This window comes from Heptranchias perlo, chromosome 23 (assembly GCF_035084215.1).
Source record: "Heptranchias perlo isolate sHepPer1 chromosome 23, sHepPer1.hap1, whole genome shotgun sequence".
NCBI classification, from domain to species: domain Eukaryota; kingdom Metazoa; phylum Chordata; class Chondrichthyes; order Hexanchiformes; family Hexanchidae; genus Heptranchias; species Heptranchias perlo.
Genome location: NC_090347.1, coordinates 46,651,106 through 46,666,105, shown reverse-complemented (window position 1 = coordinate 46,666,105; position 15,000 = coordinate 46,651,106). Strand labels below are relative to the sequence as shown.

At 49.9% G+C, this 15,000-nt stretch overlaps 1 protein-coding gene across 5 annotated transcripts in view; it reads right to left on the bottom strand.

Moving 5' to 3' along the window:
* The window catches only part of gga3b (golgi associated, gamma adaptin ear containing, ARF binding protein 3b), a 69,667-nt gene that overhangs the window by 7,355 nt on the left and 47,312 nt on the right, over positions 1 to 15,000 (bottom strand). For 4 of the 5 annotated variants that reach the window (XM_068004429.1, XM_068004430.1, XM_068004432.1 and 1 more), the window contains 5 exons: positions 11,010 to 11,126; positions 8,724 to 8,942; positions 4,269 to 4,339; positions 3,246 to 3,574; positions 1,585 to 1,799 (listed from right to left, as the gene is read on the bottom strand). In XM_068004429.1, the coding sequence (XP_067860530.1) occupies positions 1,585 to 1,799; positions 3,246 to 3,574; positions 4,269 to 4,339; positions 8,724 to 8,942; positions 11,010 to 11,126 (951 nt within the window). The remainder of the gene's footprint in view (positions 1 to 1,584; positions 1,800 to 3,245; positions 3,575 to 4,268; positions 4,340 to 8,723; positions 8,943 to 11,009; positions 11,127 to 15,000) is intronic. The other variant, XM_068004431.1, reaches the window with a different exon arrangement.

The following is a 15,000-nucleotide window of genomic DNA, read 5'->3' as shown; positions in this document are numbered from 1 at the left end:
GAATCCCACAGCACAGGAGGCGGCCATTCGGCCCATCGTGCCTGTGCCGGCTCTGTGAAAGAGCTATCCAATTGGTCCCACTCCCCTGCCCTTTCCCCACAGACCTGTACATTTTTTCCCTTCAGGTTCTGCCTCCGCCACCCTTTCAGGCAGCGCATTCCAGATCATAAACAAAATTCTCCCCCTCTGGTTCATTCCATCGTGGATCCTTTCACAGACAATGAAATCTACCTGTTGTTGCTCCTTCCTGTCCCGAAGCTGCGGACATACAGGAGCGCCTCATCCTCTCACACCTTGCTACATGTCAGCCTGAACAATGTGCGTGCTGGCTGGTCGTTCAACCATGGAGGGCATCACAGTAAGCCAGATCCTGCCTGGCAGGGGCCCCTGGATAGTGATCAGGAGCAGGAACACTGAGGCCAAGTGCTCTGCCCCAACCCACCGCCCTGGCTGAGATTGGCCAACTCGGCATAGTCCAAGTCACCTAAAGAGAAGGGGGAGCCAAATGCTCCCCTTTAGATGAACTCAAATGTAAAGTTCTTTCTCTTTCCAGACAGACGGTCACTTTGCTTTCATCAACGATGGGCTCTGCAGTGACACCAATGATCCAGGTGTGAGCAACATCCTTTCCAGCCCTGGATCCCAATTCCCAGCTATCAGTCGCTGTCGAATTCAGGAGTGGCCAAGTACCTGCTGGGTGCGCCACAGAATCTATTCCCTCCTCACAGGGGCTGCACAGTACAGTGGGTTAGACACCTTTCGTCACTGGGGCCCGGCTTCAAAACCAGCCAGACTGATGGAATGAAAGTCTCCCCTGTCTGCTGCCTGCAAGGCTTCTCTGTGAAGGGAATGGGCAATCATAATCCAGGAGACCTGGGCCCAAAACTGTCCCTAATTCAGCATTATTGGGCTTTCTTACTCAGGGGTCAAAGCATGGCTGGTGTGGGAAATGGAAAAATGTCAAGTCTGCAACTCCCCTAGGGTTGGGGCTGAGGCACAATGATGGGACAGTGTAGAGTGAGCTTTACTCTGTATCTAACCCGTGCTGTACCTGTCCTGGGAGTGTTTGATGGGACAGTGTAGAGGGAGCTTTACTCTGTATCTAACCCGTGCTGTACCTGCCCTGGGAGTGTTTGATGGGACAGTGTAGAGTGAGCTTTACTCTGTATCTAACCCGTGCTGTACCTGCCCTGGGAGTGTTTGATGGGACAGTGTAGAGGGAGCTTTACTCTGTATCTAACCCGTGCTGTACCTGCCCTGGGAGTGTTTGATGGGACAGTGTAGAGGGAGCTTTACTCTGTATCTAACCCGTGCTGTACCTGCCCTGGGAGTGTTTGATGGGACAGTGTAGAGTGAGCTTTACTCTGTATCTAACCCGTGCTGTACCTGCCCTGGGAGTGTTTGATGGGACAGTGAGTGCCGGAAAGGGAAAGTTTTCTATTTGCCAGAAGAAAACTATTCCAATAATATTCTTGAGCAAGTAATTCCCTTTCTTGGTAATTTCCTACCTTCCGGACCCCGATTTGCTGTTCCCCACCCCACTTTTTAAGAATAGCTCTGGATGCAGGGAGTAAGGATACTCACTCGGTTTAATGGTCTCCAGAGGAACTAACACATTGTTGAGTGACATGTCCGGCAAACCACTTCGGAGAGGACTGGACGGCTGAGGGGAGAGTGAGCGGAGCAGGGGGCTGCCAGGGGCTGCAGAGGGTGTGCAGTATCCGCTCCCTGGCTGGGCACTGCCCGCTGTTACCGCAGACTGAGGCAGCCCAGAGACCGTGCCACTCACACGAGAAGCACTAGGATTAGAATTAAAACAAGGTTAATACCTTTTTGAACACATGTTCTACCCGTTCTCCCTCCTTTGCCTGGATTATCCTCCCAAATATTGGCCCTTTCCAGACGGGATAACAGAGTAAAAGGGGTGGGGAGCCTTTAATGGCGGCAGAAAGAATTTCCCATTGCCTTCCCCCGCCTCGAAGGCAACGCCACTGCTGCTCGCCCCTGACATGTAAATGACGGTGAGTGGGAGTGAGATCAGGAGCGGGAATCCTGGATAGCTTTTCCCCCGCCTAGCCCAAAGGTACTGAGGCCAACTGTAGCTGACTGAGATCAGAGTACAGACCAGGAACTGAACCTGGGACATTCTGGTCTGTATGGTTCTGTACTGCAGAAGGTGATGCCTTTACCGATCGAGGAGCTGGCTTTAACAGCGCACACTGACACCATGTGGCCAATTACAGCACTGGACAGTCAGACAATCCGCTGCCCCTATCAGTAGGTTGCTGGACTCCCAAAGGGCTGGGTGGTTCTACTGGAGTGGCGGACTTCAATTCTTTGTGTGGACAGGTACCTGGCCAGCAGCCAGGCTGAGACTGAGAACCAGCCTGTGGGGAATCGCGGGCACAGCAACACATCCGATCAGCTGATTGGCACAGCACTGCCAGTGGTGGCGAGGATTGGAACCTGGGTCCCCAGCTGTAGTGCTGGGACTCCCAGACTCACGGAATGGGATCCCAGCAATCTACTCCACCTCCACAGAGAATCCGCTAATCCCAATGGTAGATTTAGCGGTCAGCCTGGGTCCAGTGGGAGCACTCTCACCTGAGTCAGGAGGTCATGGGTTCAAGCCCCACTCCAGAGACTTGAACACATAATCCAGGCTGACACTCCCAGTGCAGTACTGAGGGAGTGCTGCATTGTCAGAGGTGCCATCTTTCAGACGAGACGTTAAACCCTAGCCTCGTCTGCCCTCCCGGTGGATGTAAACGATCCCATGACACTATTTTGAAGAGCAGGGGAGTTCTCCCGGTGTCCTGGCCAATATTTATCCCTCAACCAACATCAGAAACACAGATTATCTGATCATTATCAGATTGCTGTTTGTGGGATCTTGCTGTGCACAAATTGGCTGTTATGTTTTCCTACATTACAGTGACTACACTTCAAAAGTACATCATTGGTTGTAAAGCGCTTTGGGACATCCTGAGGTCATGAAAGGCGCTATATAAATGCAAGTTCTTTCTTTCTATTGCTGAGTTCTAAGTCGGGGGTTGGTAGCCACTGACCCACCCAGTAGCTCTTTGCAGGAGGCACTGGCAGCCACCCAGGAGCAGGCGGAGTATCCCTTCCCCACTTCTCAGCTACACAATGTTGGGCCAAGCAGAGGAGGAAACAACAGATAAACACCCCATGGGGGAGAAAAGTAAAACACTGCTGTGAACACGGCAACTCCACTGACTTACCTTTTGACCTCTTCTAGAAGCTTCTGTCCAAGCATATCCAGCTCGAGCATGCCACTGCTAATTGATGTTGGGGTGGAGGAGCTGGAATGGAGTGGGGCACCGGGAAACAAGGGGATCGGGTTAGATCGAGGGACGCTGGAAATGGAGGCAGGGTTCGGCAGGAGAGGCAGAGCTGGTGGGGCTGGAGAAACCCCGGGGAATGCAAGGAACGATTGAGCTGTGGGCTGGTTAAATGTCCGAGGTACTGACTGCAGCAGAGGAGTCATAGTGGAGCTCGTCGCATCGGGGCCTGGGGTCATGTTGAAGGGGTTGAGAGCAGCACTTTCCATCTGTAACAGAGAAACAGGTTAGTGGAGACACAAGGTAATGGACTCAGCAACAATAAATATGACCGGATTAAACAGGGGGTCTGGGGTGGGAATGTCACCCAGGTACGGGACCGAGCGAAACAAACCAGACCTCCCAGGTTCAAACTGTGAGGAGGGGGAAGAGGGGAAAGAGGTGGGAGGCGATGTTGGGAAGGACCGGGCCGGGATGGTATGAGGGAAGGGGGGGGCAGAGGAGAGTGAAAAGGGGTCAGGCAGAGGGAGGGGGGGGAATAGGGAGGGAGGGGGAGGGGGAGGGGGACGATAAGACAAAAGCTGGTGGTCAAAATGAAACTGGTGCTTTCTCTCGTCATGAAATTGAGGAATAAGAAAGGAAGTTGGGGGAACTTCTTCAACCAAGGGGTAATCAAGAGTTCTAGAATAACTTATCAGCGAATTACGCAATCTACACCACAAGAACAGGCCATTTGGCCCAACAGGTCGATGCTGGTGTTTATGCTCCACACAAGCCTCCTCCCACTAATTATCTCTTCCAGTCTTCCTCATGTACTAGGGAAGGACACAGTGTAAATGGATTCATGAAACAATTGGAAGTGTTTCTGGTGGGAGAAGGGAGTGAGGGATATGGTGAGAAGGTGGGTGAGATTGAACAGGAATGGGCCTTTGTCTTATGGAGTCACAGAGCAAATTGTTCTACCTGAAAACTGGTCCACTGAGACTCTCCAGGGTCTTCCCCAATATCAGCGTTTGATGGAGGATCATTCAGTCCTGAACAGAAACAAACAGCATTAATACAGGGCTCCCAATGGTGACATTATGCTCAAATCTCTTTTTAATATTTACCCCCATGATTTGATCCTCCTCTCCCCTGGAGCACCAGAGAGCCTCAGCAGCGAGTGGAGGATTCAGAGCCGAGCCCACTCCTGGTCTGAGCTGTCTGGACAAAGCCAGCTGTCACCGGGTGACGATCTGGAATGCCGACTTGGCTGGCTGTTTTCTTTTGCCGCTCCGCCTGCTCCAGGTGCACTGAGGGCGATTGCAGCATTTCTTACTGATGATCAGGCTGAGACTGGGGATTGACTCTGGCATCACTGAATTAACTCGATGAGCCACTGGGGACCAGGTCCATCTCAGACTGCCCAGAATTGGACACAAATTGACAAGGAATTACCAAAATAAGGGGGTAATTGCCTGGTGCAGGGGGTTAGACACTGGTCTTTCAGCCCTAGGAAATGGGTTCGAATCCAGCCCAGGCTGACAGCATGAAAGTCTGCTCTGCGCGTTGGCGGTACACTGAATGAAATCAATCCCAACAGCCTCATCCCAGCTCCTGGTAGATATAGGCCCGGAGCACAAAACTCCAAATTTGGCACTAAACTATGGTGGTACAGGAGAAGAGTTTCTCCGAGTTTGAGGCCGCGACACCATGTTGCCCCAGACTTGGGAGGGCCTGGTGCGCAAAATGGAAACTCTTACATGTCCCACCAATGGAAACTCATCACACGGGCGCAGTGGGGCAGAACCACATGGTTAGGGCAGTCATAGAATCACAGAATGATACAGCACGGAAGGAAGCCATTCGGCCCATCATGTCTGTGCGGGCTCTGTGAAAGAGCTTTCCAATTAGTCCCATTCCCTTGCTCTTTCCCCACCGTCCTGCAAATTTTTACCTTTCAGCTTGAGCACGGAGATTGGGAAAGACAGAGAGTAAATCTCTAACAGAGTGAAGCACTAACAGAGTGAGGACTTTCAACTGGGAATTTGGTGAGTGTGGGAATTCAGTGCAGAGGGGAAAGGAGGTGCTAAATGATTTAAACCAAGGAACCATAGGATAATTCAATCAACTTTTAAAACTTAAAAAAAAACATGAAGTGTAAAAAAAGACTCAGACGAAGACTGAGCGAAGCTTAAAGGGAGCCACGAGGAATCAAAAATCAAGAAAAAGTCAGAAAGTGACGTCACAAGACAAGGAGGAGCACCAAGGGTAAGTCAGTCAGTATTTAGTTCATTAGTTAGTGTTTCAGTGGTGAGTGTCTTTAGCGGTTAGTGTTTCAGTGGTGAGTGTCTTTAGCGGTGAGTGTCTTTAGCGGTGAGTGTCTTTAGCGGTGAGTGTCTTTAGCGGTGAGTGTCTTTAGCGGTGAGTGTCTTTAGCGGTGAGTGTCTTTAGCGGTGAGTGTCTTTAGCGGTGAGTGTCTTTAGCGGTGAGTGTCTTTAGCGGTGAGTGTTTCAGTGATTAGATAAACAGTAAAGGGCCTTAAAGCTAAACAAGCTAAGCTGTTAGCTAACCTGGCAGGACAGCTGGGGCCTGTCCCATGCACATCCAGTTTGGGTATAAAACTGTATAACCTGGTGCAAACTGCATGTCTATATCTATGATGTGGAGATGCCGGTGATGGACTGGGGTTGTAAACAATTTTACAACACCAAGTTATAGTCCAGCAATTTTATTTTAAATTCACAAGCTTTCGGAGGCTTCCTCCTTCCTCAGGTGAACCTGAATTTAAAATAAAATTGCTGGACTATAACTTGGTGTTGTAAAATTGTTTACAATTGTCTATATCTAACCAGACGTATAAGCTATATGTATACGATCTAACGACGTGAATAAAGTGAATTGAGAGTTAAGAGAATTGACTCTTCTCTTTGTACTAAGTCAGTAACCGTAACCAGTGACCTCCGATCAACAAACTGAACACTGTGCAATCATCAGCGAACATCCCCACTCTTGAACTTATGATGGAGGGAAGGTCATTGATGAAGCAGCTGAAGATGGTTGGGCCTAGGACACTGCCTTGAGGAACTCCTGCAGCAATGTCCTGGGGCTGAGATGATTGGCCTCCAACAACCACTACCATCTTCCTTTGTGCTAGGTATGACTCCAGCCACTGGAGAGTTTTCCCCCTGATTCCCATTGACTTCAATTTTACTAGGGCTCCTTGGTGCCACACTCGGTCAAATGCTGCCTTGATGTCAAGGGCAGTCACTCTCACCTCACCTATGGAATTCAGCTCTTTTGTCCATGTTTGGACCAAGGCTGTAATGAGGTCTGGAGCCGAGTGGTCCTGGCAGAACCCAAACTGAGTATCGGTGAGCAGGTTATTGGTGAGTAAGTGCTACTTGATGGAAGGTGTCGTTGACAGCGCTATCACTTTGAGAGTAGACTGATGGGGCGGTAATTGGCCGGATTGGATTTGTCCTGCTTTTTGTGGACAGGACATACCTGGGCAATTTTCCACATTGTCGGGCAGATGCCAGTGTTGTAGCTGTACTGGAACAGCTTGGCTAGAGGCGCAGCTAGTTCTGGAGCACAAGTCTTCAGCACTACAGCTGGGATGTTGTCGGGGCCCATAGCCTTTGCTGTATCCAGAGCACTCAGCCGTTTCTTGATATCACGTGGAGTGAATCGAATTGGCTGAAGATTGGCTTCTGTGATGGTGGGGATATCGGGAGGAGGCTGAGATGGATCATCCACTCGGCACTTCTGGCTGAAGATGGTTGCAAACGCTTCAGCCTTGTCTTTTGCACTCACGTGCTGGACTCCGCCATCATTGAGGATGGGGATGTTTACAGAGCCTCCTCCTCCTCCCGTTAGTTGTTTAATTGTCCACCACCATTTACGACTGGATGGGGCAGGACTGCAGAGCTTTGCTCTGATCCGTTGGTTGTGGAATCGCTTAGCTCTGTCTATAGCATGTTGCTTCCGCTGTTTAGCATGCATGTAGTCCTGTGTTGTAGCTTCACCAGGTTGGCACCTCATTTTTAGGTATGCCTGATGCTGCTCCTGGCATGCATTGCAACAACTCGCCAAGGCTGCTTCAACAGCATCTCCCAAGCTTGTGACCTCTACCACCTAGAAGGACAAGGGCAGCAGGCACATGAGAACAACACCACCTGCACGTTCCCCTCCAAGTCACACACCATCCTGACTTGGAAATATATCGCCGTTCCTTCATCGTCGCTGGGTCAAAATCCTGGAACTCCCTTCCTAACAGCACTGTGGGTGAACCTTCACCACACGGACTGCAGCGGTTCAAGAAGGCGGCTCACCACCACCTTCTCAATGCTCTTCTACACTCCTCACTGAACCAGGGTTGATCCCCTGGTTTGTTGGTAATGATAGAGTGAGGGATATGCTGGACCATGAGGTTACAGATTATGGTGGAACACAATTCTGCAAACGCTTAGTAAATAAGGAGAAACTGTTTCCAGTGACAGAAGGGTCGGTAACCAGAGGACACAGATTTAAAGGTAATCAGCAAAAGAGCCAGAGGCGACATGAGGAAACTTTTTTTTTTACGCAGCGAGTTGTAATGATCTGGAATTCACTGCCTGAAAGGGCGGTGGAAGCAGATTCAATAATAACTTTCAAAAGGGAATTGGATAAATAATTGAAGGGAAAAAAATTACAGGGCTATGGGGAAAGAGCAGGGGAATGGGACTAATTGGATAACTCTTTCAAAGAGCCGGCACAGGCATGATGGGCCGAATGGCCTCCTCCTGTGCTGTAACAACTATGATACTATGAAGTATTTATCCAATTCCATTTTGAAAGTTACCATTGAATCTATTTCCACCACCCTTTCAGGCAGTGCATTCCAGATCATAACCACTCACTGGGGAAAATAAAAAATGTCATGTCGCTTCTGGCTCTTTTGCTGATCGCTGTAAATCTGTGTCCTCTGGTTACCGACCCTTCTGCCACTGGAAGTAGTTTTTCCTTATTTATTCTACCAAGACCCTTCATGATTTTGAACACCTCTATCAAACCTCCCCTTAACCTTCTCTGCTGTGAGAACAACCCCAGCTTCTCCAGTCTCTCCTCATGACTGAAGTCCCTCATCCCTGGTACCATTCTAGTAAATCTCCTTGGCACCCTCAGTAAGGCCTTCACATCCTTCCTAAAGTGTTGTGCTTTACTCTGCATCTGACTACCGGTATGGTATCTGATCCTTATTATTTCTTAACTCAATCCAGGCGGATTCTGACTGAGCACCAACATCTAAAAACGCTCCTGAGGATTTTTTAGCCGGGAATATTCAGCTCCCAGTCTAACCCGGGCTGCTGAGGCTATAGCAAGACTGCGCTATACTTGGCCTAGAATTGCTCTACTCTGACATCCATCTAACCAGGCTCCACAGACATGAAACATTACCTAGTGAGAGCAGCTCCACGTCCAGCAGTCCAATGGAACTGGGAGCTTGCTTGGTCACGTTTGACTGGCTGGCCGTTCGGGACCCTACATCGCTGGAGATGTATGGCGGAGGAGGGATGATGGGGAATACCGGTGCTGCAGTGGAATTGGTTTTTACCGAGGGGACATCCAATCCAGCCAGGTCAATCAGCGTCTCCGTATTAGTGGCTCCACTACTGACTGCAAGAAACAGACACACTGTTAGGTCATAAAACCAGCATATCAGCACGACAGACAGCTCACTTTAACTCTAATAAAGTGCTCGACATATTCAATTTTAAAATAGTAATTTAAAAGCTAATTCGCCAGTCACTCGCCCCCAGCTCATTGGAACGTGCGGAGTGTGAGAGCAGACCTTGACAGAAAGCTGCTCCCCCGATGGCCCAGTGAGTAAAGATATCGTCTGGGGCAGGGCTGAATCATCTAAGTACTGCATTGCAGTATCAGCCTGGATTATGTGCTCAAGTTTCTGATGTAAGGAATCCTACAACACCAGGTTATAGTCCAACAGTTTTATTTGAAAATCACAAGCTTTCGGAGGCTTCCTCCTTCGTCACTCACCTGACGAAGGAGGAAGCCTCCGAAAGCTTGTGATTTTCAAATAAAACTGTTGGACTATAACCTGGTGTTGTAAGATTCCTTACATTTGTCCACCCCAGTCCATCACCGGCATCTCCACACCAAGTCTCTGAAGTAGGGCTTGAACCCACGACCTTCTGACTCATAGGTGAAAGTGCTACCCACTGAGGCAAGAGTAACAACAGGACATTATTCAGAATGTGGCCCTGATGACAGGACCTGCTATAACAAAAAGGTCATGAGCATTTGCCAACTCTCTACATAGGAGCTGATTTAACATTAACCGGACTCACTAATATTTGTTGAGGGCCACGAGCCTGAACAATACCAACATGAAAGGCACTTAACATTCAAAACAAATGTACTCTCTCCCTCTGCAATATCACTGATGTGCCAGGCGCTGGCTGCACACCCAGAGAGCAGTGGGGGAGGAGTGTAGGGTGTGAGGTGAGAGTGACTGCCCTTGACATCAAGGCAGCATTTGACCGAGTGTGGCACCAAGGAGCCCTAGTAAAATTGAAGTCAATGGGAATCAGGGGGAAAACTCTCCAGTGGCTGGAGTCATACCTAGCACAAAAGGAAGATGGTAGTGGTTGTTGGAGACCAATCATCTCAGCCCCAGGACATTGCTGCAGGAGTTCCACAGGGCAGTGTCCTAGGCCCAACCATCTTCAGCTGCTTCATCAATGATCTTCCCTCCATCATAAGGTCAGAAATGGGGATGTTCGCTGATGACTGCACAGTGTTCAGTTCCATTCGCAACCCCTCAAATAATAAAGCAGTCCGAGCCCACATGCAGCAAGACCTGGACAACATCCAGGCTTGGGCTCATAAATGGCAAGTAACATTCGCGCCAGATAAGTACCAGGCAATGACCATCTCCAACAAGAGAGAGTCTAACCACCTCCCCCTGACATTCAACGGCATTACCATCACCGAATCCCCCACCATCAACATCCTGGGGGTCACCATTGACCAGAAACTTAACTGGACCAGTCATATAAATACTGTGGCTACGAGAGCAGGTCAGAGGCTGGGTATTCTGCAGCGAGTGACTCACCTCCTGACTCCCCAAAGCCTTTCCACCATCCACAAGGCACAAGTCAGGAATGTGATGGAATACTCTCCACTTGCTTGGATGAGTGCAGCTCCAACAACACTCAAGAAGCTCGACACCATCCAAGATAAAGCAGCCCGCTTGATTGGCACCCCATCCACCACACTAAACATTCACTCCCTTCACCACTGGCGCACAGTGGCTGCAGTGTGTACCATCCACAGGATGCACTGCAGCAACTCGCCAAGGCTTCTTCAACAGCACCTCCCAAACCCGCGACCTCTACCACCTAGAAGGACAAGAGCAGCAGGCACATGGGAACAACACCACCTGCACGTTCCCCTCCAAGTCACACACCATCCCGACTTGGAAATATATCACCGTTCCTTCATCGTCGCTGTGTCAAAATCCTGGAACTCCCTTCCTAACAGCACTGTGGGAGAACCGTCACCACACGGACTGCAGCGGTTCAAGAAGGCGGCTCACCACCACCTTCTCAAGGGCAATTAGGGATGGGCAATAAATCCTGGCCTCGCCAGCGACGCCCGTGAACGAATAAAAAAAAAAATCCCCAGTTTGAGGTGAGCTCCACCAGGTATTAAACAAGTTACCTTGTGGCCTCGAAAGTTCAGGCAGATCGAGCTCCCCGTTTACGGCCTGTCCTTGAACAATCTTTTTGTAGGAGTTTATTGCCCGTGAAAGGTCGTCGCTCGCTTGTAAAATCTCACCTGAAATAACATGGCAAAACCATTACAGATCGACAGAGAGCCCAACCAGAGGCCTGTGTGATCGACAGAGAGCCCAACCAGAGGCCTGTCTGATCGACAGAGAGCCCAACCAGAGGCCTGTCTGATCGACAGAGAGCCCAACCAGAGGCCCGTCTGATCGACAGAGAGCCCAACCAGAGGCCTGTCTGGGTCTGAAGATGATTTTGTAAGTAGTCACAACTTGGAACACTGAAGCTTCATGGTTTAAAAATCTCAAACCACCAAAAATGATCTGTTTCAAAGTTGTAAACAATTTTACAACACCAAGTTATAGTCCAGCAATTTTATTTTAAATTCACAAGCTTTCGGAGACTTCCTCCTTCCTCAGGTGAACGATGTCGAAGTGTTTCAAAGTGTTAGGAATCCAGACCTGCTGCAATGGCTGTGATGTGTTTTTGACTATTTACACAAGCTAATGACTTGCTTATTATTCAGTCTATGTCAGAACAACATCAAAGGTAGCTTATTAGCATCATAAGTACCTACTGTCTCAGAGTCGCTTTCTTAACTTGTGTGAATGCACTAAGCTTTAAAACACATTTAAAGCTCTTTATCTCCAAAACCTTTCTGCAGAAGGATGACCAATAAATTGATAAAAAGGGAGAAAATAGGATGAGAGTAAACTAGCAAGAAATATAAAAACAGATTGTAAGAACTTCTACAAGTATATAAAAAGGAAGAGATTGTCGAAAGTAAACGTGGGTCCCTTAGAGGCAGAGACAGCAGAAATTATAATGGGGAATAAGGAAATGGCAGAGATGTTAAACAAATATTTTGTGATGTGGAGATGCCGGTGATGGACTGGGGTTGATAATTGTAAACAATTTTACAACACCAAGTTATAGTCCAGCAATTTTATTATCGTTCACCTGACGAAGGGGGAAGCCTCCGAAAGCTTGTGAATTTAAAATAAAATTGCTGGACTATAACTTGGTGTTGTAAAATTGTTTACAAATATTTTGTATCTGTCTTCACAGTAGAAAACACAAAAAACATACCAGAAATAGTGGGGAACCAAGGGTCTAATGAGAGTGAGGAACTTAATGTAATTAGTAAAGAAAAAGTACTGGAGAAATTAATGGGACTAAAAACCAACAAATCCCCTGGTCCTCAGGCCTACATCCTAGGGTTTTAAAAGAGGTGGCTGCAGAGATAGTGGATGCATTGGTTGTAATCTTAGCATGGATAGAGGATTGGTTAATGTACAGAAAAAAAGAGTAGGAATAAACAGGTCATTTTCAGGTCGCAGGCTGTAACTAGTGGGGTGCCGCAAGGATCAGTGCTTGGGCCTCAGCTATTTACAATCTATATCAATGACTTAGATGAAGGGACCGAGTGTAATGTATCCAAGTTTGCTGACGATACAAAGCTAGGTGGGAAAGTAAGATGTGAGGAGGACACAAAGAGTCTGCAAAGCGAGTGGGCAAGAAGGTGGCTGATGCAGTATAACGTAGGGAAATGTGAGGTTATTCACTTTGGTAGGAAGAACAGAAAAACAGAATATTTTTTAAATGGTGAGAAAATATTAAATGTTGGTGTTCAGAGGGATTTGGGTGTCTTCGTACAAGAAACACAGAAAGTTAACATGCAGATACAGCAAGCAATTAGGAAGGCAAATGGAATGTTGGCCTTTATTGCAAGGAGGTTGGAGTATAAGAGAAAGGAAATCTTGCTGCAATTGTACAGGGCTTTGGTGAGACCTCACCTGGAGTACTGTGTACAGTTTTGGTCTCCTTATCTAAGGAAGAATATACTTGCCTTAGAGGCAGTGCAATGGAGTTTCACAAGATTAATTCCTGGGATAAGAAGATTGTTCCAAGAGGAGAGATTGAATAGAATGGGCCCATACACTCTGGAGTTTAGAAGAATGAGAGGTGATCTCATTGAAACATGAGAGGCCCCCTGGCTGGAGAGTCCAGAACCAGGGGGCACAGTCTCAGGATAAGGGGCTGGCCATTTAGCACTGAGATGAGGAGGAATTTCTTCACTCAGAGGATTGTGATTCTTTGGAATTCTCTACCCCAGAGGGCTGTGGATGCTCAGTCGTTGAGTATATTCAAGGCTGAGATTTTTGGACAAGGGAATCAAGGGATATGGGGGTTGGGCGGGAAAGTGGAGTTGAGATCGAAGATCAGCCATGATCTTATTAAATGGCGGAGCAGGTTCAAGGGGCCGTATGGCCTACTCCTGCTCCTATTTCTTATATTCTTAAAAATGGTCAAAAGATCCCAAAATGGGACACCAAGCAATAGATTAAACAAACCTCACTAACAAGTACCAAAGGGCTGAAAACACACAGCAAGTCTGTTAGTAAACGAAAGACAAGCGAACGTTTTGGGCGTAGGCCCTTCATCAAAAACTAGTATTTTCTCTATCGGATACTGATGGACTTGCTGTGTATTATTACTTCAGATTCAGTATTTACCCTTTGTTTGGATACATATCCCTCATTACTGCACGCCCGAAGCACGGAGAGATATATCTACTTGCCCCGTCCCACCCAATTTTTGCACTCTTCTGAAGGTGCTGTCACCGTCTCTGCCCACACATGAAGGACAGTCACCTGGGCATGGTATTGGAGGCTGCTTGTTCTTGGGGGACCACAACCCAGGAAGAGTCTACACCTTCAGGGAGGAAGGGAAGGGAAGACTTTATATCGATTAGGGGTGTTTGACCTTTTGACCCTCCATTAAGGCAGCTCCTGAACATCTCATCCATACTTTGTGACAATTGTGTCTTTGAACATTTAGTGTCCTGCCTGGGTTTTACTTTGATCATGAAGGTTTTCACTTTAAACAAACTCACTGGTCTCCCGCAGACTTGGTTAGTAAAGTTGGTGTGTTACTGAGCCAGAAGGCCTTGGTTTGATCCTGGTCTGTGCTGAGTTAACAGGTTGCAATCAAAGCAGTGGTAGGAGTGTGACAATTGGCCCGAGTGTTCCTGGACAGAGCGTGTGTGGGGGTGGGGGGGGGGGGGAGTGGTGTTGGGGGGGGGGGGGGGGGGGAGTGGTGTTGGGGGGGGGGGGGAGTGGTGTTGGGGGGGGGGGGGGGAGTGGTGTTGGGGGGGGGGGGGGGGGAGTGGTGTTGGGGGGGGGGGGGGGGAGTGGTGTTGGGGGGGGGGGGGAGTGGTGGGGGGGGGGGGGGGGAGGAGTGGTGTTGGGGGGGGGGGAGGAGTGGTGTTGGGGGGGGGGGGGGGGGGGGAGTGGTGTTGGGGGGGGGGGAGGAGTGGTGTTGGGGGGGGGGGAGGAGTGGTGTTGGGGGGGGGGGGGGGGAGTGGTGTTGGGGGGGGGGGGGAGTGGTGTTGGGGGGGGGGGTGTGTTGGGGGGGAGTGGTGTTGGGGGGGGGGGGAGTGGTGTTGGGGGGGGGGGAGTGGTGTTGGGTGGGGGGGAGTGGTGTTGGGGGGGGGGGAGTGGTGTTGGGGGGGGGGGAGTGGTGTTGGGGGGTGGGGGGGGGAGTGGTGTTGGGGGGTGGGGGGGGAGTGGTGTTGGGGGTGGGGGTGGTGGGGGGGGGGAGGAGTGGTGTTGGGGGGGGGGGGAGGAGTGGTGTTTGGGGGGGGGGGGGGGAGTGGTGTTGGGGGGGGCGGGGGGAGTGGTGTTGGGGGGGGGGGGAGTGGTGTTGGGGGGGGGGGGGGAGTGGTGTTGGGGGGTGGGGGGGGGAGTGGTGTTGGGGGTGGGGGGGAGTGGTGTTGGGGGGGGGGGGGGGAGGAGTGGTGTTGGGGGGGGGGGGGGAGGAGTGGTGTTTGGGGGGGGGGGGGGGGAGTGGTGTTGGGGGGGGCGGGGGGAGTGGTGTTGGGGGGGGGGGGGGGGGAGTGGTGTTGGGGGGGGGGAGGAGTGGTA